This window comes from Lynx canadensis, chromosome C1 (assembly GCF_007474595.2).
Source record: "Lynx canadensis isolate LIC74 chromosome C1, mLynCan4.pri.v2, whole genome shotgun sequence".
Classification (NCBI taxonomy): Eukaryota; Metazoa; Chordata; class Mammalia; order Carnivora; family Felidae; genus Lynx; species Lynx canadensis.
Genome location: NC_044310.1, coordinates 155,842,735 through 155,870,321, shown reverse-complemented (window position 1 = coordinate 155,870,321; position 27,587 = coordinate 155,842,735). Strand labels below are relative to the sequence as shown.

Below are 27,587 nucleotides of genomic sequence, written 5' to 3'. Positions count from 1 at the left end.
TTTATTTATTTTTGAGAGACCATGAGCGGGGCAGGGGCTGAGAGAGAGGGGACAGAGGACCCCAAGTGGGCTCTGTGCTGACAGCAGTGAGCCTGATGCCGGCTCGAACTCTCAAACCATGAGATCATGACCTGAGCCGAAATCAAGAGTTGGCTGCTTAACTGACTGAACCACCCACGTGCCCCTGAATATGGGATATTCTAATTCTTTCCTCTCCTTGGTCTTTGAGAACCGGAAGTCTTGAAGTGAAAGCGAGGAGGCAGACGTGGAATAGAAAAGAGGCTACGGCAAAAGCAATGCAGTATTGAATTCAATTTGAGATATTCCTACAAATTCATGATATATTTTTTTATATATAAACATTTACTAGCTCTTAACACTAAGAAAGCTTCAAAATAGTAACCAACCCAGTAGAAAGAGCATGAGATTATAATCTTAAAATGCCATTTCTCACAAATAAAAAAAAAAGTAAAAAGGAAATGACTGATCCTGGATCTGGAGGAAGTAAGTGTATCAAAGGAGTATGGAACATCTAGTCCTACCAGATAATGAGAAAACTATCAGAGAGTACTAGGTCTTGTCAAAAGGACTGAAAAGAGAACCTGAAGAGGTCAGGGATAGAATGATTTGAGCTTCAGAAATGATAATAACTGCATCTGATTAAAACCAAGCAAACATATGTAAGTCTATGAGTTTATAAATATATCATGAATATTTTAAAATTCGTTACCTCTTAGGAGATAAGGAACCATTTCATTACATTGTTAAATAAGTAACTGATACATTGGCAAAACAGGTAAACAAAGGGAAAAAGTTATGTATTTATTCTGCCTTTCCTTCACCAACTGTACCACCAAGTGACCACATAGTAGATGAGGGGAAGAATCACCTGTAAAAGTAGTCAAACTAATAATGAAAAATAAAGAACAAAATGAGAATATGAACATTTTGTAAATATCAATTAATGCATATAGGTATTAAGATTTCATTTTTGCTATGATTGCAAAACCAGACACGAGCAGACACTATGTGCTTACTATATTCTTGCCAACACTCCCTATGTTCTTGAAAAAGGTATCAAATCTTAGTTTAAATCAGAATCTAGATTCAGCTGACAGTTTTTCAGAAACACAGGGGAGAAAGGAGTATGTGAACTACATGATAAGTGAGCAATCAACAAATCCAGACTGGATAATTCTACAGGTCAAATATTCCAGGTTCTTCACAAATAAATTGTAAGGAATGAAAGAAATGGATAGAAAACCCTATAGATTTAAAAGATGTAAAAGACATATCAAAGTTTTAAAAAATGAATACAACTAAAGTATAATATCCAAGAAAGCATATTTGGATAAAAAAGCTATAAAAATGCAAGGAAGAAACTATTAAAAAGAATACCATTTACTCAGAGAGAGAGAACTGGTTGTGTTTGGGTGAGGCACATGGAAGGAGCTTCTGGAACCGTTGGCAATGTTTATTTATTGACCTTGGTACTAGTTAGAAAGCGTTCACTTTATAATAATTTATTAAATCATACATTTGATTTGTTTTTTTCTATATTTGTGGCTTTTGGTATAATGACTTTTAAAAAATATTAGTCACTGGGGGCACCTGGGTGGCTCAGTCTGTTAAGCATCTGACTTTGGCTCACGTCATAATCTCATGGTTTGTAAGTTCGAGTCTTGTGTCAGGCCCTATGCTGACAGCTCAGAGCCTGGAGCCTGCTTCAGATTCTGTGTCTCCCTCTCTCTCTCTGCCCCCCCTCTCCACTCATGCTCTGTCTCTCTCTCTCTCTCAAAAAAAAAAAAATAAACACAAAAAAATTTTAAAAATATCAGTCATCAAATATTTTTCAGTCCTTATTAAATGTCAGGGCTTTACTAGGTGTGAGAGTCAAACATTAACACATTTCCTACAGCTGGAAAGCAGTTACATTAGATTGTGTTAAGAATGGGGCAAGCACTGGGATGCTCCGGGAGCACATAGGAGGGACACTTGAATCCATATGTGGGGATCAAAGCAGGCTTTTTCAAAGACATAAAGTCTCAGTTGAGGTCTGAAGAATGAGTGGATATTAGCCTGGTGAAGAGCTGGAGAGGGGGCATGGGAAAACTCCTACAAGGAGTGGAAATAACATTTGGGACCAACTAGATATGAGAGAGAAAGATAATGATTTTGAGGAACTGAAATTCAGATTTCATGAAAAGTAACATGCAATGGGAGGAAGGGGTGTTGGGAAAGGAGCTAGGGTAAGACTCCGAATTGCCTGTTAATTCATAGTAAGACGATAATTTTACTTTGATAGAGGTAACCATCATACGTTTTAAACAGATTTGCATTTTAGAAAGATCATTTTCACTACATCATGGAGCATGTACTGGGGCAAGTTGTTGGTGGTAATGGAGGTAAGAGATAATGGGGGCAGGGAGGCTAATTTGCTAGAAAGACTGTTGCATTAGTACAGGTGAGAGACGACACTTGCTTGGAAGATGCCTGGGCTGTGGGGATGGAGGAAAATGTACAGCCCAAGAGGCATTTATGGGATATCAGTTATAGGACTTGGTCATTGCTTGGGTATAGGGAATGAAGAAGAGGAAGGACTGAAAGGTAACTTCATGTTTCAGTCATTGAGTTAGTGTTAATGTCATTTATTGAGAAACTAGCATACAGACCAGAAGTCAAGGAAGGAATTTCAGAAGACAGAAAAAATAATGGAGCATATTGAATTTGGTGTACAAGTGAGAAATCTAATTGGAGATGAATGCTAGTCATTGAGATATAAGCATCTGATAGAGAAGAGAACTGGGCTACTGTACAGATTTCAGAGTTATTCTACATGGATGATGATTAAAGTCATGGAAGTGGATGCAGTAAACTATATATATAAAGAATATAAACAGAAGAATAAATGGCCATAACAGAATCCTAAGGAACTCTAACATTTCAGTAATGGACAGAAAAGAGTCACCCACATAGGAGTCAGAGAAGGAACACCCAGAAGGTAGGACGAAACTATTATACACTGGCGTCATGGAAACCAAAGAAAAAGAACATTGCAGTAAAGGGTGTTTGACACTGTCAGTTTAAGTCAGGAAAGATATAGCCTGATACACACTGGATTTGGCAAAATAATTACAATTTCAGCATCTCAGACTATAGCCACACCAAATGCCACATTCATTAAAATGCATTTGTTACTGTATTGATACAGTGCTTCTGTTGCAACAGACAGGAACAAACAAAACAAAAAACAAAAGACAAAAAAGACCTAGTATATCTTACCTGACACTGACAATACTCTACATTCTTATTTTTTCTTCTTTTATTTAGACACAATACCCAGACATAGGTATACTCTAGCCCATCACCTAATTTTGTATATGAAGTTTTACTGGAATACAACTGGGCCCATTAGTTTACAGCCACACTTGTTCATTTAGTTAACTGTGGATGCTTTTCCACTCAACTGGAAAGTTGAGTAGTGACAGAAATAGTATGGCCTATAAAATTGAAAATATTTACTATCTGGCCCTTTACAGAACAAGTTTTCTGACTCATGATCTTGAATCTAGACTTAAGGGGTGCCTGGATGGTTCAGTCTGTAGAAGATGCAATTCTTGATCTCAGGGTCTTGAGTTCAAGTCCCATGTTGGGCACAGAGCTTACTTAAAATAAAATAAGGTTGGGGGTTCCTGGGTGCTTCAGTTGGTTATGTGTCCAACTCTTAATTTGGCTCATATCATGATCTCATAGTTTGTGAGATTGAGCCTCCACGTTGGACTCTGTGCTGCACGGAGCCTTCTTGGGATTCTCTCTCCCTCTCTGCCACCCCGCACCGCGCCCCCTCGCACTTTATCTGTCTCAAAAATAGATAAATAAGGGGTGCCTGGGTGGTTCAGTCAGTTAAGCATCTGACTTTGGCTCAGGTCATGATCTCACAGTTTGTGGGTCCAAGCCCTGCGTTGTTGTGCTCTTTGCTGTCAGTGTAGAAACTCTCTTTGGGTCCTCTATCTCTATTTCTCTTTGCTCATCCTCCGCTTTCTCTCTCTCTCTCTCTCTCTCTCTCTCTCTCTCTCTCTCTCAAAAATAAATAAACATTACTTTTGTTTTTTTTAATGAGGCACCTGGGTGGCTCAGTTGGTTAAGCAACCGACTCTTGGTTTTGGCTCAGGTCACAATCTCACAGGTTTGTGGGTTCGAGCCCTGCATTGGGCTCTGTGCTGACAATGCAGAGCCTGCTTGGTATTCTCTCTCTCTCTGTCTCTCTCTCTCTGCCCTTCCCCTGCTTGTGTTCTCTCTCTTTGAAAAAAAAAACTTAAAAACATTTTTAATAAATATATTTTCAAGTAAAATATAATAAGATTGAAAGTAGAATCCAGACTTCCGACTCAAGTGGTAACTCAAAAATGCCTATTTGTACAGAATTTCTTGATTTTTCTCATCTGTGTGATCTCCAGGTTTAGACAAAAGGAACCTTTCTGGATTTGATTAAGAAAGCAATATTTCAAAAGGGAAAAGGTCACTGCCATCCTGAGAAAAAAGAACCCAACAACACCCCCTTTTGTAGTTGTGTTAACTGATGACAGCAAGATCTAGAAAATGTTGTGTCTTCTAGAGACATGATGTTCTAAGTATATTGTAGGCTCCTCCAGCATTTGTGCCACAGACCTCAGAACATTTTACCTCAGTTTACTGTTGCAGTGGCGGCATCGGAAGCAGGATTTATGAAAACTCTGCTTGTCCGCTACTAGGCACTCCATTGGATAAACAGTCTTTTGACAAAGTGTACATATTGCCTTGTCTTGGAGCAGCAGCTTCTAAAAATAAAAATTTACCAAAGGTTATATGATGCTGTCTTCAATCACACTGCAAAACCAAAACAAATAACAGTATATTGACTAGCCATGCAGTTAAAGTAAAAGCTTGTAAGACTCCTGTCCTAACAGCGCTTCTGTGGAAACTATCCTACCATCAGGTGTGAGGTTCTGGAACATCAATGCCCAACATTTTCACATTTTAAAACATCCTGGAGAGAGTTCTCCAGAGTGCCTACGTAGCTCTTAAAGCTGAGGATATTGTATTCGTTTAAATAATTTCCTTGATGACTTCGTGTTGGCTCTGTGACACCTTTTCCCAACTTTAATACAGCGAGACTCCTGAATATGTTGAGACGTTCAGGGCCATTTCTCCTCAGTCTAAATGGCTTTAGATTGTAGGGCTTTTGGGATTCTCACGTTTGCCTTTTACATGTTCCCTACCTCTTCCCTGGCTATATCATCCCTGTGGCCCCCTGCTGCGGTGCTCAGGTGGATGCCAGCTCCTGTGAATCACAGTAGTGCTTAGACAGTGGTTCAAAACTGACATAGAACTTTCACCTCAGTACTGTTTTGATCCTCCCTACAATCCCATGAGACGAACTAAGCTTTCATATAAGTTATATATAAAGGCATATATGCTCAGGGTTCCTTTTACAAATAAGTGTGTATTTTAGAGCCTCGATGCTCAATTTGAGCTAGTAAGAGATCTCCTTTGTTTATTTGGTAGGACACATATTTCTATATTTAACACGGGGTGGGTTTATTTTTCCTTTTTTGTCTTTTCTACATGCTTTTAGCTATCTTAACAGAAACTGAGCATTTGAAATTAATTGGACAGCTTTGCTTGATTATGCCAGAAGCAAGCACATTAAGAAGTCATATTAATCTGATAAACTAGACACATATGTTGCAAATATGATAGAGGGATAATTATTGGTTTCAGCAGTTTTTATTTTTAAACTTCCTATTCCTTTCAATCTGTTTAAAAGAATGGACTACGTTAATGGTGCACATTAATTATGTCAAATCTTTTTATTGTAAAGCCTCATTAATTGTAAAATGCAGAGAAATAAAAAGAAATAAAGTGTTTTCTGATGTTAAAAAATATGTACTAACTCCATGTGTTTTGAATTTCCCTCCTTCTAAATATAGTCAAATTTTTAAAATGTATTGTCCATGTTCATGTGTGAATGAGGCCAAGTGAACTATCATTTGGAGTTTAAGAAAGGTGAAATGAAATTAGTTATAGAATAAAAATAGTGCCATTAGAAAACACTAACTCATCCAATTTAATAACAATAATTCTATATACAAAAGGTCTAATTCCATATGTATATTTTCATCAAAGATATCAATCAATACAAATCATGAAAGCACACATGAAGGGTATAAATTGTTTCTTGGGTTATTAGCAGGCTGTGTTGAATTCAAACACAACACCACTCAAATCTGGCAGTTAAAAATATGTCAATAGTAGGCCAATAGATATTACCTCATATTGTCTTAAACAAGTGGATAAAATATTAACTTTTAATAAAAATATAAATAATGTGCTATGTGTATACTGTTATTAATAAATACACTGTTACATATAATTGTCAATGCTATCACAGCAACAATGATTGTATCTGCTGCTCTACCTCAAGTCTTATTTACCTTGACAAATACAGGTCTCAATCAATCTATGTTGTTATTCTCACACAGTGCAGATGAATCCTGTGTTAGATGCTTTTGTGAAAAGAAAGCAGTAAGAGCGAGCGAGCATTGTAAAGAGAAGGAGATCCTCCACCAGGGAAAGCTGTTAGTTTTTGGTTATTGCCAAGCACCCTTCTAACTGCAAGCCATCCTAGCTATGGAACATGTGCCTTTAAGCGGGTTAATCTTCACACTCTGCACACTCTCATTTACCACTGATAAATGCAGAGTCCTCGTGGAAGGTGGTTCTCATCTCAGTGGCAGAAGCATCTGAGGTTGCACAGCCCAGGCTTTTGAAAACGCTTTCACTCTCCTGCCATGCCTTCTGAAAATTCCTCCCGAGTTCTTTAGGTGAATCAGAAATATCTAAAATATGGCCAGCGATGACATCTTCATAGGTTGGCGGGGCATGCTTGAAGTCAAAGCCAGATTTGCCAGCTTCTGAGCTATGTGATGAAGAGACCGTCATCCTCGACCCAACAACTTGGCCCTCAAATGCATCCACACCTGAGAAATGTTCACTTAGCGTCCTTGTTTCAGAGCAGACGCTGGGCTGCTTGACAGAGACTTTTTCTTGTAGCTCTCTAGGACGGTTGCAAGAAAAGCCTGTAAAACTCGTATTTTCTAGAGATGTTAATCCAAATTCCTCCTTACAAAACGAATGACTTTCTTGTTTAATATTATGGTTTGTTTCTCCATTGGTATAAACTCTTCTATTTGACTTTGCTTCAAAAGCTGGGCCATCTTCAAATTCCCTGAACCATCTGTTTATTTCATTTTCATGGTCAGTCACGAAATTTTCAGCCATTTGGACAGTTTGGTTGGCGGCTTCAAACCTCTGCGTGTGCTCTGAGCGGCGGGGCCCTTCGACCTTGCGGATGATTTCCACCGCGTCAAAACTTTCAGTGTCCGGCAGGAGGCGCTGCGCGGAATTCCCAGCGTCTTTGTGAAAGTAAGTCGCCCTTTTCTCCACTTGCCTAACTTCCTCTTGAGCTTCCATGGATCCTCTGAAGGAACCACTATCTACATGGTTTACACTTATAGGTATTGTGATTGTGGGTGGAGAGTCCCTACCACGGGTTTCTATCTTAATTTGACGACGAAGTGTTGCAGGAGACGCGATGATCTCAGACCTTTTCTCCACAATCGGAACCGGGGTTCCTGATGTGCACGGGACGCCCCCTCTGGACAGCTTTGCAGTGGTGTCTTTGAGTTTGACAAGCTGCTCAGAGCGACTCCTGGGCGGAGGAGGGGACGCATCTGCTCTGCCAACTCTAGATGTTTGTGCCATGGGAGTTCTTGGCGATGGTTCAGTAAAACTGTCCTTTTTAGGGGACTGAGAGAGCTCATCCTTAGTAGAGGTTTCTGTTCGCCGGGCAGTAGACTCGATTGTTATAAAAGTTGGTGACGGTGGGCGTGTTTTTAAGGAGGGAGGAGAGATCTTGCTATTATCTAATTTAATTTCCTGATGGGTTTTCACATGATTGTGAGCAGTTGCTTCATGGTGAGTTGCTACTTGGCAGTGTTCTGTTTTTTCTACAATCGTATTTTCTTGCTGTTCACTAACATTAGGCATTTTAGGTAACGTTTCGTTAAGGCTGGTGGGTTTATGCCTCTGCTTTCCTGCTTTGGAGGATATCATGGCTGTTTGAATTATATCCTCACAGGACATAAGCATTTCCTCTGCTTGAGTTTTAATATGCGTTATTTCTTCTTTGATTTTTTCTATGTTATTTTCCATAGCAATGCAAACTCCATATTGTCTTTTTTCTTCACTTAATAGCCATACTGGAATAATATTTAACAGTGTCTGAAATGTTTTAAGGCCATTTTTATCTGGCTCTGCTTCAAACTGTTTTACCCTAGACAAAATCTGTTGTAGTTCTTCACGTTTTCTCAAGAATTCCAATATATTTATAGCACATTTTCCATCATCCTGCTGGGATTCTTTCACAGAGGAAAATAAAGATTTGTTCTGTGTAATCTCTTGCTTTGAATCTTTAGTATTAGAAAAGACTTGTTTCTGTTGTATGCCCTTGACTCCAAGACATTTTTCTTCCTGCAGCTTATTATACGGCTCGGGCAATTTTTTATGTTCAACTTGACTTTCAGAAGTCTGTATTTGTGTTTGCTGAAAATTCTGTGTCTGTGAATCAAGATGTACATCAGTAACCTTTTGCTTGACTACCTTCTGTGCCGATTTATTCAAATGTTCTTGTTTTCTTTCCACTGTTAGTCTCTCTTCCTTTGGACCAGCCATTGATGCTTCCTGATTTGTTCTTTCATTTCCTGGAAGTTTCCCGCTCTCAGATTCTCTATATTCCCTTTGCTTCTCATGAACTATATTGAGTTTATTTTCATGGCTTTTCCCTGTGGGTTCTGTAGGCAATTTGATTGTTACTCTTTTCTCCTTCTTAGGTAATTGACAATATTTTTCAGCTACAGATTGCTTATTACTATATTCAGTGCTTGCTTCAGTTTTCTCAGTTTTCTGGTACTGTCGTTTGCTAATGGTTTGAACATCAACTTCAGATTGCTTTTTATGGCTTTCATAGATGTGGTCTGTTTCATTTAATTTGTGATCTGCAGTTGGAAGCTTGGTACTCTTAACTGTGAAACTTGGGGAAACTGGTTTTCTTTGGGGCAAGTGCAATTGCTCCTCCACATACTTCTGTTGTGCTTGCTGTGTCTTACATTCCTGGTGACTCTGTTTAATTTCACAAGCTGATATAGATTGTAGCGTGTCCCTCGAGCTCTGTAAAACTTCCTTTTCCATGATATCTTTGTCTTCTGAGGCTAGTAGAGTACGTTGGCGCCCCTCGGCAGCAACCGTCACCGCTGGTGTTGTGGAAGGCGGGTTATCCGCGCCCACTCCTAGTACTTGAGAATGACTTTGAGAGTCCATTCCGGGTAGGGGAACCACCTCATTTGTTTTTTGTAACAGCACTTCCTTTTTCAACTCTGACATATTTTGATTTGGGCTTTCTGTTTTGACTATCTTGTAGCAAGAACTCTCATGTTTCTGTTTTTCAAGCTCTTCTCTTTGTTGTCTATACTTTTCTTCAGCAATCATTAAAGGTGTCTTAAATTTTCTCATATAAGGTTTTGGACTTTGTTGTCCTGAGCCTGCTGAGAATGAATGCGATTTTACCAGAGGTGCTATTGTGTTTTCCTTGGGTTGTGAAGTTTCTGGAACTGTCTGTGAGAGAGATCTTTTAGAGTCCATAGATAATTGTTTGCTTTCATCAAGATTTCTAGATAAGTTCTGCTTCATCTCTGTGTGTTCACTGCTAGTCACCATTATTACTTTTTTCTGATCCTTCGAGGGAGTGGCTTTACATTCCATATCTGGTGGGGAATTTTCCAATTCACCTCTTGGGGAACCATGATTCTTTTTATCTTCCATCTGTTTGAAAAATTTGGGTTTGGGGAATGTGGGAGGTGGCAAAATTACTCCCGATTTTCCTGTTAGGACTTCAGCCTGAGAATGAGTTTGCTGCGAACTTGAGGCTTCTTGTTGGGAATATTGTATGATTGCTCCACTTCGCTTTTCTTGAACAGAGGAGGGAAGGAGATGCGATGGTTTAAGAGATGGGGTTGGAGGAGGGGGAGGTGGCGGAAACATTGACAGACATTCAGATTTCTCATTTTCTGGTGGTGGAGGAAGAGGGAGGCCTGGGAAACTTTCAAATTCAGCCTTTATCATCTCTGTGGACAGTGAGGGAGGAAAAACGTTTTTTTCAGGCAACATCGTTAAAGGAGGTGGAGGAGGAAGAGGAAATTCAATTTCGGACGACGCATTGGAAGGTGGAGCAGGAGGTGGAGATGGAGGTGGAAGAGAACACTCACTTTCTTTTAAATTATTTTCAGGGTTAAAGCTGATTGAATTAAAGGACATTTCCATTGCCCTTTTTAAGTCTGTGGAAGTATTTGTCCTCATTAGAAAGTCCTGACTCTTCAGATGAACATCAGCCTGCTTTTTGTCACTTGCCTTAAATTTACTGTGGCTTTTTGGGGAGACTTTTACTTCTGTTGTATTTGATATATCTTGATCTATAGGCAAAATTGGCTGAGGGTTCATGTTCTTCCTTATACCTTTACTAGAACATTGTATTTCTTGCTTTAACGAAGTTTGCTTCTGAAAGTCCTCCGAAACTTTGCAAGTTTCCACAACTGTCTTGTTGACTAGACTCTGGGTTTGACTGGGCTTAGGGCTTTGTTTATCTGTTGATGTTTTAGTCTGTTTGGTATTTTTTGGACTCTTTACAGAGAAAGACTCAATCTTCTGGTGGTCATTTCTCAGTTCGCAAGTTTGAGTCTGTTGCCTTCCAATTGTTTTATCAACAGATTGGGTAGAGTTAAAGACCGCATCCTTCTTCTGTTCTCTCACTGTCTCTGATTCCTTGGTTTTTAGATTTTCCTTAGCTGACACAGTTGAAGTCAATTGTCTGCTCATATGTTCATCACCAAAATGCTGCTCTGCTGTGGTATCCATCCAGACACCCATTTTGTCCCCTGATTCCAACACATTTTTACTAGCTTTGTGGTGTGAATTAGATAGTCTTCTAAGGTTTTTCTCAAGAGCATCGTTGTTTTGTTCACGATCTATGACAATCTTTACGGTGCCTTTTGGGGCTTTTGGAAGATTAAGTTCAGTTCTTTCTTCTATTAAATTCCCATGACAAGATTTGCCTGTAGTTTGATTGGGAGTATCTGTTCCCCCTTGCCACCTGGCTGCTGGTTCAAAAGGTCCTGGTCTTGGCTGAAGAACACTTTTTTTGTCCCTCTGTTCGGCCACCTGATGAATCTTTGTTTTCTGCTCTTCTGAAGAACCTACTATCACCACCTTCACATCTTCTTTCATTACACTTTTCTTATCCACCTCTTTAAAAGCTCTCTGTGCTTTTTTCAGATTCCTTAATGACATTTCAAGGTCATCTCGGATAAGCTCCTTTTTCAGGATTTCTGTCCTTGTGTTTGCAGTCTTTTCAAGGCATTCAATAGCTTTCTCAATATCATCAGGGATGGCATTGGGTTGTTTAGATTCTTTCCATTGGTGGCTTGATTCCTTAAGTGACTTGAATGTGGCCAGCATGTCACTTTTTATAATTTCTTCTGTTTTAGCTACTGTTTTCTGACTTATGGCCTGGTTGAGGGAATTTAGGGTTGATTTCAAATCACCTTTTATAATTTCTTCTTTGGGTGTCTTGCAAAATGTAGTCTGAGGCTCTGTCATAAAAACCTTAACTGTATTCTGCACATCTCCTGGGATGATGTCAGTTTCGTTAACAGTACGTTCAACCCGAGATTGCCTTTTCTTCAGTAACAGTTTTGTGCCCTCCACATCACCACCAATTATTTCTTCCTCTCTTTCTTGTTTCCCAGCTGTTAGTGTTTCATTTGACCCTGTCTGGAGTTGCTTAAGATAATCCAAAGCTCCAATTTCTATGCATGTTGTGAAAAACTGAACATTTCCCCTCTCAGAGGCATCGATTTTAGCCCTTTCAGATATTTTATTGTTTGATATGGAAGATAGCAAACTATGAATGGTACGTTTCACATCACCCCCTATTACTTCTTCACGCTCAATTGTGTCACCAGTGTTTTCATGAAGAAGACAATAGATAGTCATGTTAATATCTCCTTTTTCATCTTCTTGAATTAAAATGCCTTTCTTTACAGATCTTTCCTCAGAGAACAGGTTTTTTATTGCTTGTTGTACATCACCACTCACTATTTCTTCTTTTTCAGCATGAAATTCTGTTGATCTGTTTAATAATTGAGTTTTGGTCAAATTAACATTTCCCTTCTCTTCTTCACTAACCAAAATCTCCCTTTTTGTACAGTCTCGTTTGGAGAGTAGGTTCACCATTATATTTTTGAGATCAACCCTAATAATTTCTTCTTTCTGTATCTCAGGAGAGGCTTGATTCATTAGCTTGTATTTTGCCATTCGAACATCCCCGACTTCATCAGCTTCAATGATAATTCCAGGAGCCTCAATAACTTTTTGAGAATAGAGTTCTTCCAACGTTTCCTTAATGCTCTTGCCAATAATTTCTACCTTCTCTACCCTACTTTCATTAAATTCATGAAGGGGTGTAGTTTCAAAGAGCCATGTAGTTGTTTTGACATCAGAAGGAGGTATTTCTTCCTTGATGATTTTTGTGGTGCTTTCATCTGCTTCCTTAATAGAGTCCAAAGTTTGATTTTCAAAAAGCCATACTGCCTGCTTAACATCACCTTTCTGTATATCTTCCTGGGTGACGGTTTTGATATTTTCATATTCTGACCCTTCTCCTCTCAGTTCATCTATAGTGTGTGTTTCAAACAGCCAAGTAGATGTTTTAACATTGCCCTTTTGTATTTCATTGACACTTACTGTTCTTATATATGTATTCTTATCAAAATTTTCAGATTCAAAAAGTTGTTTACTTGTTTTTACATCTCCACCTTGAATATAGTCTACAGTGGACACGGTATCACGTGATTCTTCTGAAATCTGATCCAATGGCTGGGTTTCAAATCTGTATCTGACAGAACTAACATCTCCCTTCTGAATGTCTTCTTGTGTGACAGATTTAATAACATACACAGTCTCTGACTGATTAATTGAGTCTAATGGTTTTGTTTCAAAAAGCCACCTCGTTCCTCGTACATCTCCATGAATCACCTCTTCCTTTTTAACTGTTGTCACTTCATGGTAATACCCTTCTCGGTCTTGAATTGCATAGAGTGGCTGGGTTTCAAAGAGCATTCTATAGCTTTTTACGTCACCCTTCATTACTTCTTCAGCAATTGTTTTCTTGGTACTGATACAGTCAGATTCTTCTTTAATCTCATCTAAAGAAAAAGTCTCAAAAATAAAACACCCCTTCCTTACATCCCCACCTTGTATGTCTGTCACTGTCTTAACTAATTCATCACCTTCTTGGCTCTCTTTTATCATATCAATTGGCTGGTTTTCAAAAAGCCACCTACAATTTAAAACATTGCCTTTCTGAATATCTTCAGTCTTTAGGGCTTTGATCTTTTTCAAAACTTCCTCTGAACTGGAACTTATAGAATCTAAGGACTGATTTTCAAATTTATGCCTCATGCTGGAGACATCTCCGGCTTGGATATCCATTTCCATGACCTTGATTTCTTTTCCTTCTTCTCCTTGTATGCTGTCCAAATTTTCTGTCTCAAAAAGAAAACATGCTGTACGAACATCCCCACCTTGGATCTCCTCCTGTTTTACAGTTTGCAATTTGACTGTTGCTTCAGAGTCATCTTTTATGGTATCAAGAGGCTTAGTTTCAAAGAGCCAAGTGCAGGCTTTGACATCTCCTTTACGAATTTCTTCACAGTCACTCATTAATGAAACTTTTTCATAAAGAGACTCCATTGGTTGGGTTTCAAAAAGCCATCTACAAGTTTTGACATCCCCTTTAACAATATCTGTAGCTTGTTCAGTTTTACTTTCTACTTCTTCCATATTACTAAAATATTTAATTGAATCAAGAGGTTGAGTTTCAAATAGCCACTTAGCAGACTTCACATTTCCAGTCTGTATTTCTTGAGCAGATATTCCTCTAATTATCTGGAATTTATGAATGCTTTCATCAAACTGGTCAATGGGCCTTGTTTCAAAGAGCCACCTACAACTCCGTACATCACCTCTTAGGATTTCTTCTTGTTGGACTGTCTTTACTTGATGATATTTTCCAAGGTGATCTTGAATGGCATATAGTGGTGTTGTTTCAAAGAGTGATTTATTTAACTCTACAGCACCTCTCGTGACTCCTTCCACCTGTATTTTATGTGATGCATCAAATTTAATTAAATTGTTTGATTCAAAGATATGTGTGTAATTCTTTACATCACCTCTATCAACTTCTTCAAGTTTCACTGTTCGTATGTACTCTTTTTTATCTTCTCTAATGTCTTCCAGAGGTTGGGTTTCGAAAACCCATTTTTGGTGTCTAACATCCCCCTTTTCTTCTTCAGAGGCAGTAATTTTTTGAAGTTTTCCTACATCAGGGCTATCTTTTAAAGCCTCTATTGGAAGTGTTTCAAATAGATGCTTAGTAGTTTGTACATCACCCCCTATTATCTCTTCAGATGTTAGAGGATCTGCATCAGAAACTTCTTTTAGAATGTCTAATGGCTGTGTTTCAAACATCCAACACTTTCTGGAGACATCTGTACCTATTATTGTTTCCTTTTCAATGATGACCTCTTCTGAGTCTTCTTTGATTTTCTCCAAAGGTTGAGTTTCAAACAACCACTTTGCCCTACTCACCCCACCTTTGACATTTTCTTCCATGGATATTCCTCGGACAACTTTAATTTCTGTGATATCCTTGTTAATTGTGTCCAAGGGTTGTGTTTCAAACATCCAACGTGCTGTTCTCACATCTCCCTTTTCAACATCTTCTCTGTGAACAGTTTTAATTTCTAGCATTTGACCTAAACCATCCCTAATAACATATAATGGTTGAGTTTCAAAACATTTTATACTTCTCTTCACATTTCCTTTAATTTCTTTGAGTTCAGACCTGAGTTGCAGAAGGTGAAGTTCATCCACTGAATGAAGCTGTCCAAGCTGATCCAGATGTTGAGTTTCGAACATATACCTCACAGTCTTGACATCCCCACCGGTGATGTCCTTTATGGTGGTTACCACTGATTCTTCTTGACCTTGGTGCATTTTATTCATTGAGTCTAATGGCTTTGTTTCAAACATCCACCGGGCTGTGCGGACATCTCCTCTGGCTAGTTCAGGAATTTTCTCAGCATTTTCTTCCATGCCAGAAGAATGATCACCCAGTGCATCTATGGGTTGGGTTTCAAACATCCATGTTGTATATTTCACATCACCCCCAGCAATGATTTCTTGATCAGCAATGCCCCCGTTGATGTTATCTTCATCTGGAGAGCCGTTGTTGATGGAATCTAATGGCTGATTCTCAAAGATCCATCTCATGGACTGCACCTCCCCCTTCAGAATTTCATCCCACTCCAAGTGTTCTCTTTCTGAGTTCAGAGCTTTTTGAGAACTGTCATTTGTATTTTCAAAAACATACCGGGCTTGTTGCACATCTGCTAAAACTGAGCTCCCTGGGTTCACTTGACTAGAGACAATTTCAGAAACCTCACTAATATAATGTTTTTCTAAGTTTTTTCTTAACTCAGGATGGATGTGTTTATATAAACGGTTTAATTCATACAAATTTCTTTGCTTAGAATATAATTCTTTGGGTACTGGTGGTGTTCTAGGAGGGTTGGGGAATTCAGGGGACTGGGAAAATGCTGTCGCATCTATTGGAGCTTGAAATATTTCAGGTGGGGGAGGAGGAAATTCTTCTGTCTTTCCCGTAGGGGTGGCATTAACTTGTGCTAGAGTTGAGGAAGTGGCACTGTGGGTGCTATGTTTTGTGGTTGATGTTTCCTTCCTCTGGCTGGTCGAAGTGCAAGAAGTAGAAGAGGGACCCACAACTGATGATGGTTTTAAACTCTCTTCATATTCACTTTCAATCTTGAAGGGAAAGAAAGTCAAATCTTATAAAAATGGGTGTAGTGGTGAAGATTTCCTAGGCACTGTCCCTTACCTGTCCACTTGCTATGATATCTCCTTTGGAAACAGCAGAAGACAGACTCCTTTTAAAGACCTACTTAGAAGCAATATTCAGTTTTGTTACTATCTTTCCTATAATTCATTTGCGCTTTTAGGGTTCTATTCCCCATTCAATACATCAACAAGTCAGTATTTTAACATTTACACATAATCTTGATTTTTCTTCCTCCTTTACTTAATATACTGTGCTGAGTAATCTAGAGGGATAACAGTAAAAGTCTTAAAGTACTTTTGAGAATTATTTTGTTTTCCTTGGAATTTTAAGCAGAGTATCTGACATTTAAAATTGACTTTATTATTTTATCTAATGCTAGTTATTAAACTTTAGAGCATATATAATTTTTTCTTCCCTATTTTTTTTTTTAGTGAGAAAAGTTTTAACTCTACTGCTTTTCTCATGTAGAATAATATTCTCCTTATGGGGGAAAAAAAAGTAATGGCTCCAGATTTAGTTGAAAAACCACATAAAACATTCAATAATTTGAAAATGCTATGCATTTACATCTGGTTTTACACTTAATATGTTTCCATATAGAGATATTGTTTTACCTTAATCTGCTTGGCTGGGGTCATCTCTTTCTCAGAATAAAGGACCTTTTCCTGGGCAGACTTTTCAAATTGCTCTTTTAAAACCTTTGTTGAAACCTTTGGAATCTCTTCATCCTCAGGTGTATCAATGACTGCAAACAGAAAAGAATACCAGGGATGTTATGTAACTAATAAACATGATGTTTGAGAAGGAATCTTCTCACAATATATGTTAAATGAAAAGGTTCAAGGTACAAATATATGCATATGGCACCATTTCATTATGTAAGTTAGTGTCAAGAAATATAGGGAGAACAATGGTGGTGGTTATCTCTAGACGAGAAGTCGTAATTGAAGGAACTGTTATTTTAATTGTATATATTTTTCAAGTTTTCTACGAGCATGTTTTACTTTCATGCTTAGGAAAAAATAATATAAGTTATAAAACAAGAAAAGCACACCAGAAGGACAGAAAAGGAATACCTGCTTCCTTTGCAAAACCAAAATAAAGCCAAAATACAGACAGACTCAAGTAATGATTGGGTCACAATTGGCTTAAATCTTCCCTTTTAGCTCTTCAAGGCAACAAAACTTCTCATTCCCCTTTTATGGGCAAGACAGCCTGTACCTGTCTTATGCAAACTCGTACAGATTTGTCTATAGTTTAATTTCATGTATGTAGGTTGAAAACTGAATTTAGAAGTGTTAAAATCTGTTATTGAAAGTAATACAATCTAGATAACATTTCTGTTCTTAGGGAACTTGATAAACATTAAGTTTTACTGTAGGTGCCCGAGGCAAAAAGCAATTCAGAGATGACTGGCGTATCACCTTCTAGGCTTTTAGGATGAATTCATAAGACTGATGGGCAGTGAACTATTTTAGAAGCTTATTGCATCTGTTACCATAGGCAGAACCTAATTATGTATAGAAATACTACTTTGTCTCCTTTGGGACTGTGAGTCATAGTTATTAAATGTACTTAGTGGGAGGGATTATGCTTTGGAAGTCCTCCATTCAAACCCAGACACATGAGTAGGAGAAAGGCATACTGGGGTCAAATAATACCAGATTCTCACCTGTTTCTTGAACACACTGATGGAACTGAGAAGCTTGGTTTATTTCCTCAGTGTGCTTTTCAAGATGAGAGGCCTGTGTTTAAAGATAATTTTAAATAAATAAATGTTTTTAAGAAGTCAGTTATTTTAGTACTGCATATATATTCTTCATTTCACAGTGATTTTCATTCAAGACGTCAGTGCACTTTGAGAGATGCTAACTAAACTTCTGTCCCTTAATTAATTAATTTTTAATTTGAGAGAGAGGGAGAGAGAGCAAGCAGGGGGGAGGGACAGAGGAGAGGGAGAGGGAGAGGGAGAGAGAGAGAGAGAGAGAGAGAGAGAGAGAGAGAGAGAGAGAGAGAGAGATTGAGAATATCTTAAGCAGGGTCACATTCAGCGTGACCCCATGATCCTGGGAGCCAAAATCAAGAGTCAAATCTTGAGCCAAAATCAAGAGTCAGATGCTTAACCAACTGAACTACCCAGGTGCCCCTCTATCCCTTGTTTTAATGCATGGGCTCATGGTATAACAGAACATATATAAATTAACAACTAAAGTGCACTTAAAATTTTAGCATGATCATTTTATTTTTCAAAGAACATCAGTGCCAAAATGGGGAAATAGATGCTGATGTATATTGGTATTAAATACATAAAGGACATTAAAAGCAATTGTTTACAATGAGGTTAGAATTTCCACACAGTTTTGGAAATGGGAAAGTATTGTGTTTCTAAGTAGTTACCATTTCTGTTTCAAGAATGTCACTTTTGTGTGCTTTGGAGGCTGCTTTTTCATTTCTTTCCATTTCCTGGCTGCTTCTTGAAATGTCCACTTGGCTGCTGTGGATTATCTCCTGAAAGGAAATGAATGAAGAAATACACCGTGTTTTAATAAAAGTTTGAAAATGTTAACTTTTTTTTTATTAATGCAATTTTAGTGACAGTCTTCTGAAAAAAATTAAAGTCCCTCAGTGTATTAGTTTTCTTGGCTACTGTTACAAATTATTACAAACTTAGTGATTGGTTTGTAACTGCACAAACTTAATATATTTTACAGTTCTATAGGTCAGAATCCCTGAATGGATATCACTGGGGGTGGTGACAGGTGTTAGAAGGTATGCATTCCTTTCTGCAGGCTCTAGGGGAGAATCTATTCCCCTGGCTTTTGCAGTTTTAGATAGCGTGCTTATTTTCCTTGGCTCACGGCCCTGTTCCTGCTCAGGTTTCTCACACTTCCATTCCTGATTCTCTCTTCCAATCCCCTGTTCCACCTTGTGATTACAATTGGGACAATTTGGGTAATCCAGGACTCTCTCCCTGTCAAAAGGTCAGCTGATTAGCAGCTGTAATTTTATTTGCAATCTTAATTCTCCTTTGCCATGTAACTTAATATATTCACAGATTCTGCAGATTAGGACATGGGTATCTTCAAGAGCCATTATTCTGCTTACTACCCTTAGTAAGCTATAATACGAGAAAGATGAATCTCAAAACGAAAATGCAAATCCTTATGGAAAACAAATGTATTTTGTTGTTTATCAGCCAACTTTTCAGAAAGACTTTTCAGCCAAACTTTTTACAGAAAGACATTCTAGTCTCCAAGTTTGCCATCTAGTTTGATGACACATCCAGAGTTCAAATGAAGAATATAACCATTAAATGTAACCAACATAAACAGACCATATTATGCTAGTATGTATGTCTCTCTCCATGCATGGGGCAACTTTTGATTTTAGTTAAGTTATCACAGGCGACCCTGGCTGAATCGGATACTTTGATGCTCCTATTAATTTTGGTGATCCAGCCCTGTTGTTACTACAGAATGTGATCTGACATAAGTATATGATTGATTGATTGATATGATGAGTCATTTGGCATATTGCTAAAAATCTTAACTTCAAAAAATAAGGATATGAAGAGATTCTAAGAACACATGAATTTGAACTTGTTTGAAGTTGGAAGTTCACTTTTATCTTGATATCTACATGACCATCAAATACTGTTTTTGAGGCCTAATTTTTAAAAATTTGTCTTTGTAGAAAATAGTCAGGTGAGCCAAGGTCCATTATTTTTCATCAAATATGAGCACTAATTTTTTTTACACAAAGGTAAATAGTTTTGAGCAAATTCTAATCCTTTAGACTAAAAATAAGTTTATAATTAATGAGAACTTAACTTGTTTCTTTTGTTTTTGTTTTTTTGCTAGCGGACTTTTTCCCTCTAAGGGTATTTGGTATACAGGGTAAACGTTCTGATTAACCAAGCAGCAATCAGACATCTGCCTAGAGATATATAGCATGATCCAATCTTATTTTACTTTTCTAGGAAGGAGAATTAAGAAAAAAAGTTTGGATATTCTTAAGGAAAAGTTTACTTAATGAATGAATGACTAAAATCACAAAATTCTATTAACAAATTGATTTCATTCAACACTCTATTTGCCAGAGAATGTCCTAGAAATGAGATGGAACAACAAACAAATCATGTACTTTACTTTCTCAAGAGGGAGTATAGAAAATAAATAATCCATATCCTTTCCTTTAAGTTCAAATAATCAAAATTTGATTTAATAGGAAGCTTTGCATAATTAAGTTTTATTTAAGGAGATCAATAACACTGGGCTGTAGGGAACAATAACAATCATTGAAGGCTGCAAAGAGAAAAAATGCATGGTCTTTTCATGATCATTGTTTACAACTGTGACAAGCATTTCCATCTATGAAGATATAATGGAAATATTCTTTTTTTAAGTTTATTGATTTATTTTGAGAGAGGGAGGGAGTGAGAGAGAAAGCAGGATAGGGGGAGATAGAGAATCCCAAGCATGCACTTCACTGTCAATGCAGAGCCCAATGTGGGGCTTGAACTCACAAACCGCAAGATTATGACCTGAGCTGAAGTTGGACGCTTAGCCAACTGAGCCATCCAGGTGCCCCTAAAGGAAATATTCTATGGCTTTCTTATGATACAGAAATGAAAAAGCAATGAAAAAGCAAAGGACAGTGGGAACCTGAACAGTACCAAGATCCTTACTGAAGGGCACCATGATCCATTACTATAGAATCATGTCTCTACTTAGTTCCAGGTGAGAAGCTATGGACCAGAGACATGCTTATTGGTGTTTTAAAATTGGAATTAGTTAATCCCTACAAAAATCAAAATTTCTGCCTGCTTTTGAAAACTTTGAAGATCCAGCAACACTGGGTTCACATTTCAACATGGGAGTTACTTGCTGGAACAAAGTAAGTAGTGGTCAACCTTTTTAGTTGGGACATGTACTTTTGAGTTGGTCACTGTTCACATTATTCACTAATAAGTGACACCAAGTTGACATTAAAACAACAACAACAACAACAACAACAACAACAACAACGACAACCCTGCCTGGAACCTATAGAAATTTTAGCTTCTTATACTTGCTGCTAATCATCAGGTTGAATGAGTAGAGTTGGTGATTTGAATCTGTATGTTAAGACAAATGCAAGCACTGGGAGTAAAAAACAGTAAATAGATGTAATTTTGAAATATTTTGAAAGTTACCATTTTCTGGGCACTTTATACTTAATGTGTATCTACTTGAGTAAAAACAATCCATGCCTATCATATCTAAGTATGTTCTCTTGTAGGAGATGACACAACATAAAGAGTACAAGGGTACATAAATTTTGTTTAGAGCTGGAAGTTTCTACTTATGTGCTATTACTAAATAGAACTGTAATTGCTACATTAGTTTGGTATGTTACTGTCCATATATCAATTTTACTGCCCCCAGGTTGCTATAATTTATATCCAATCTATCTTAAAATATGCCAAGATTTTATTTCTATCATTACTGTGTTTCATATTTTGCAGCTAGTTAAGTTTGGATTTTAAATATGCCTTCCATTCTTCTCAGTTGCTGTGTTTACAAAGTACAGGGTTAGGTAAAATGATGGGTCATCATGATGCTCAGGAGAAATCAAATTACACAAGTAAAGTGTAATAAAGAATTCTGGCAAGAACACCATACATAAATTCACACAAAACAATTAATAAAATTTGTTCCTGAATATTAAATTCAAATATAGCTCAGGCTGCAAGAGACAAAAATGCAGTTGTTCACAGATGGATTAACCAGGAATCAGAAATGGGGACTTTTTACTAACTCCCTCCTCTACTGGGTATGTCATAATATTGTGTAAATCACTAAATTACACTTAATTTTTTTTCATTTCATCCCTCCATTTATAGAAAAAGGAATGATACATGTCTTCTAATACTGGAATTTAAAGAAGAGAATGTGGCACAACCACAAAATAGTATGATGTTTGCATAGCTCATACCAATCTGATGTTGGCTCACATATTAGACAAGTATCTTACAAAAAGCTACCCTTGATATATATACTTCTCCTAAGGAGATTTCTCCAGCACAGGAAAGACATCACATCCTGCCTACCCAACTTACTATCATTATAGGAAAAAACGTCGTACATTTGTACCAATAAAAATTCAAACTCAGGAGCCTGGGTGGCTCAGGCAGTTAAGCCTCTGATTTCGGCTCAGGTCATGATCTTATAGCTCATGGGTTTGAGTTGCATGTTGGGCTCTGTGCTGACAGCTCAGAGCCTAGAGCCTGCTTCAGGTTCTGTCTCCCTGTCTCTCTGCCCCTCCCCTGCTTGTGCTCCCTCTCTCAAAAATAAATACACATTAAAAAAAAATTTAAAAATTCAAACTCATTCTAGTGCAATGAGTAAAGAAAGAGTAGGACCAACTTTTTCATGGTGACTCATTATTATTGTGACTTTTAGGAGTATACCCAATAAAACAAAATGTGATGAAAGTTTGGCAAAATAGTGCATAGTAACTGCCTCACTATGGTGGGGAAAAAAGTTCATGCTCAATGCCAATAATTTAGCTATTTTACCCACCACTAATCTCATTTTTAATAAATCTAGAAATAGTTATGATGTTTTAATGCTATTTGTATCTTTGTCAGACATAATACCAAAAATGTGCTATTTATGTTAGCAAAAATGTCAATGGATTCAAGGTTTGAAAGAATAATCAGTTCTTCCTTTTAAGTGATGAGCATAACAATTTCTATTGATATATTTTGTTTCTCTAGATTTGGATATATTCAAATTCAGATGTGTTTCTTCTGCCATGAGTTTTTCTTTTTTTTTAATAAAAATTTGCTTTAAAAATTTACAATATAAAATTTGATTTCCCTAGGGTTTGAGCTTCAGGTTAAGGCTTTTCCACATTCACTATACAGTTTTGTAATCACGACTCAAAAATTATTTTCTGTTCGAAAACTTCTATAGAGAGTTACGTATTCCTGCTTCTTTTTTTTGTTGTATTTCCATCCTCTCTGTAGATATCTTTATTACCTGCCTATCACATTTTATAGCCATTATTTTATAATATGAATCTCTCCTTTAACTAAACTCCTGTATCCTCAAATCTCAATGTTTAGCATCTGGCAGACAGTAGATGATCCCTCCCCCCTTGCCCTGAAATATCAAGGAGTAAGTGCATAGGCAAATAGTCATATTTTTTCCAAGAGTGTGAAAATTTTATAATTTTAAATCTAGTTTAAAAATTGAGATTCTAAACTTTTTCCACATAATCCTCTGATTTTATTTTTTAGTATTTTGGCTGACAGTCTTTGATACTGAACATTTCATAATTGGTAGAATTACTGAAGCTGATGTGTATAACAATAACATGTCAATCACTTTACAAAGTGTTCTCAGAAAGAGGCCCCTTGGTAACACTGCAAGTGATCAGAACATTTATGGGTGAACATGGCAGTGCTGTGATGCCATAAGGAGTATTTGGCATCTTAGGAGGAGAAGCCTGTACCAAGAAAACAAAGAATGCACAAAGGCAACAAACATACAGAAAGGGAAAGAACCTTTCAAAACAGAAAAATATATTCTCAGATAGCCTTTTTATAAAATGATCTTCATGGTGCTAAATAGACTAGTTTGTATGGATGGATGGATGGATGGATGGATGGATGGATGGATGGATTTATTTTTAGTGAATTAGTATTCACTGAGTTGATGAAATTGAAGTGTTGTCAGGCATCATCTAGAAACAGAATACATTGAGCAGAATTACTATGACATGAAGAAAGCAAGCTGAGATATTTATGATCAATGAAAGACAATACTTTATCCTAATGCAAAATATTAAAAAAATCTTTTAAGATAAGGTAGTGACTTTCTCCTTGGAAATCATTGCATCCCTAAGCATGTTTGATTTTATATAGCTTCACCTATGCATTTATTCAACCAACAGCCCTTGAGTACCAATGATCTCTATCACATTGTGCTAGGCATTGTCAGCATTGTTTTAATAAAAGTTTCTATAACCAATCATCTATCCATCTATCGCTGTATCTGTACAATATATAAAAATATATTCATATATTAGAGTAAAAAGTCTCAGCTTGAAATTCTCTTGAGGCAAGGTTTGTAATATATACAGGTGCATGAATTATGTAGTTTTATTACACAAATATCTGGGAGAAGTATTATCATTCAATTAATTTCACCTTTTTTTTCACTGAAAATAATTATGCTTTTGTCTTATTTAGCTACCAAGAGCAAAACCTAACTTTTTAAATAAAAAAAACACTTAAAAGTAGAAATATTTGACTTCAAAAAGAGGTTTCTGAATAAGCAATGCCAGCTTTAACTGCAAGAACTCTGACTGCCTCTTCTTTCCAAAAATATTATTTATAGAGCCATATTTCTGTTTCCAAAAATGCTGAAGATTCATAAAAAGGACATATAAAAGATACACTCTCAACTGGGCCATCAAACATATTAGTTATATAAATAACAGTATTTATTTGACAAACTCAAAAAGCAGGATACATATAAACATTCAATTTACTGTAAAGGATGCCCTCTAGAAGTTTTATGTAGATGTATGTTAAAGATATATGTACGTATACAATATTTCAGATCAACATAGACATAAAGCATCTTAAAACCAAAGAAGCACTAGGATATAAATAAACACAAAAGTATGATAAAAGAGGCTAAATCTTAGAGTCTCAAGGAACAGTGAAATTATAAATAAAAAACTTGCAAAAAGAATGAAAATATTGTAAAGAAAAAAGAAAACCAGAGGTTACATGTGTCTGTTAATTAATGCAAACCAAAATAAAGAAACAGAAGAATTCCACCTCTTCACTACCAACCCTCCCTCAACAATATCCAAGAGATTTATAAGCCCTGCCAATTCTATGTTTAATGATCTCTTGAGTCCATGCCCTCTTTAGCCTAAACTTTTGACCCATTTAAGTTCCTTATATTTAATCTATTTCAGTAGTCTCCCAACTTTTCTTCTTCCATCTAAACTTGACCCCCTTTATTTCAGTCTTAGTTAGCCAGAAACATGTTTCATCAGTGCATATCTATTCATTTTACTCTCCTATTTAAGTTTCTTCAATGGCTCTTGATTGTCTTAGAAAAATGTAACAGTTCTTTAACATAACTTAGAATTTCTTTATTATCTGGGCTTCGCCTGCATCTCCAACTTCACGCCTCAGTTATGCCTCACTGTATTCACAAATATATCATACTCTTTTTACCTTTTGTGTAAGATCTTCCTTTTGCCTAGAATGCAATTCTATATTCATGAAAAAATTATTTCAAATCTCAGCAGGAGCATTCTCTGTTCTCACATGTCCTCCTTGACCATCTTTCATTCAGAGTAATTTCTGTCATCTCCTTGTGTCCCAACAAACCTCATTTATATTTTCTATCACAGAATAATTGCACTTTAATTTTTGTTATATGTCTATTTCTCTGATATAGTGAGCTCCTTGAGGGCAAAATAATATACTCATCATTGAATTTTTGTGCCTGACATATGGTGGGTGCTTAATGACTGAGCTGAATAAAACATACACACACACACACACACACACACACACACACACACACGGCACAGACTCCAGAGTCATTCTTCTTGAGTTAGGACCACGTTTGCTCACTTTTTTGGGCAAGTTAGTTAGATCTTCAGTGTGTCCATTTCTTGTCCTCTTCCCCCTACCCCCAAATACAAAGGACTAATAAGGGAATAATAACAGTGCCTGTCTCAGAAGGTTATTGTGAGGAGGAAGTAGGTTAATATATGTGAACACCTGGCTCATGAGTGCTACATTAGTGTGTGCTATATTTACCTAACAGACATTCATTGAACACTTACTTTGTGTCAGCTATTTACACAGTAAACAAGGCAAAAAAAAAAAAGTATGGGATGAAAGTAGGTTGTCTATGGCTTTTCTGTGATTTTTACCATCAAACTTCACCATGAATTTTTCATTACAGAACAAAGCCCAGAAACTAAAGAAGAAACAAGTTCTAATACATACGTTTTTTTTTTTTTTCCCCACCAGAGAAATAGTGGATTTGGGTGGTTTTTTAAAAGAGAGATAAGCAAAAAGTGCCTGTGCATATTATGACTCTGCCAAATCATTCTGGCTGCTAGGACATGGAAATACTCTACAGAGACATGGCCAGAGACTGCCTTTGTGATCACCTATTCAGTTTTTCTATGGTTCATCTTCATGAACTGATACCCAGTGAACAGTCAGTTCATAGTGATTTCATCTACAATTACTCATTTCTTACTACACTTAACTCTTTCCTAAAAGTCCTGTTGTATGACTCTCATGTAGACAATAAATTAAGAAATGTTAATATTTGTAGATTACATATCTTTTTATCTCATCACAACTCTCAGTTTCAACCATCAGAGTCTGACTGATTGAAACAGGAAAGGTAATTTGGTAAAGAGACATTGGGTGGCAGAAGTGGGGAGTGGAATTTATAGAATTTTCAAGATATCCAAAAATAAGACATGGAGATTTTATAGATGATAACAGAGCTGAGTAATGCTGCAGAACCGTCTGGTGAATGCACCCATGCTGCTGACACTGAACACAAGACACGTTCATTGCCAAAGCTATCAATACTATATAATGGATGCTGCTTCTAGAATAGTTATTTCTTGAAATTGGATGTAGCTAATCTCCTGCCACCAGCCGTAATTAAAATTAATTCCAACACAGTCCCTGCTTCTGATGTCATTTCATTACTTCTTTTTTTTTTAAATTTTTTTTTCAACGTTTATTTATTTTTGGGACACAGAGAGACAGAGCATGAACGGGGGAGGGGCAGAGAGAGAGGGAGACACAGAATCGGAAACAGGCTCCAGGCTCCGAGCCATCAGCCCAGAGCCCGACGCGGGGCTCGAACTCCCGGACCGCGAGATCGCGACCTGGCTGAAGTCGGACGCTCAACCGACTGCGCCACCCAGGCGCCCCTACCCACTTCTTTATGCAAAGTCTCAGTTGGAGTATCTGATTGGTGCAGTCTAGTTCATAGGTCCCAGAATCTGGCCAGTCTAGGAGAATAAGTGTATGGTATTTGCAGCTTCTCTAGTGGAGGCCGCTTCTGCCTCATTGGGTAGAGGAGTTCCCAAGTATAGAAGGAATTTCAGATGTCAAAAAGAATGAAAAGTGCCATTACCTCTGCTAAAAAAAGTATTATTTATGAACACTGAGGTCTTCTTAACCAAATGGAAACCAGTTAAAAACTCAAGTATAGGTATTTACTTTTGACAACAGATAACACATAAAACACTATGTCTTATAATGGAATAGAACTGGGCCTGTTTCTTGGCAATGTATGTTCCATATGACATTACAAGTACATGTAGGATGATTTTGAGACAGTACAATTTGCCTGCTAAGAGGTCATAAAGAGTTCATGGTATACAAACCTGCCTCCTTCTTTTACTATCTCTCTGAGTCTCTATGGCCATCAGTCTTGTTCATTGGGAGTAATGACATTTCAAA

General features: G+C 37.2%; 1 protein-coding gene across 2 annotated transcripts in view; it reads right to left on the bottom strand.

Annotated features, from left to right (window-relative positions):
- XIRP2 (xin actin binding repeat containing 2) overlaps positions 1 to 27,587 on the bottom strand; it is a 50,184-nt gene that overhangs the window by 4,498 nt on the left and 18,099 nt on the right. Inside the window, exons 3-7 of one of the 2 annotated variants that reach the window (XM_030326665.1) lie at positions 18,467 to 18,577; positions 17,742 to 17,814; positions 16,684 to 16,814; positions 6,726 to 16,035; positions 4,684 to 4,817 (exon numbers count right to left, since the gene is read on the bottom strand). In XM_030326665.1, coding sequence (XP_030182525.1) covers positions 4,723 to 4,817; positions 6,726 to 16,035; positions 16,684 to 16,814; positions 17,742 to 17,814; positions 18,467 to 18,577 — 9,720 coding nt within the window. In that variant the 3' untranslated portion in view covers positions 4,684 to 4,722. The remainder of the gene's footprint in view (positions 1 to 4,683; positions 4,818 to 6,725; positions 16,036 to 16,683; positions 16,815 to 17,741; positions 17,815 to 18,466; positions 18,578 to 27,587) is intronic. The other variant, XM_030326666.1, reaches the window with a different exon arrangement.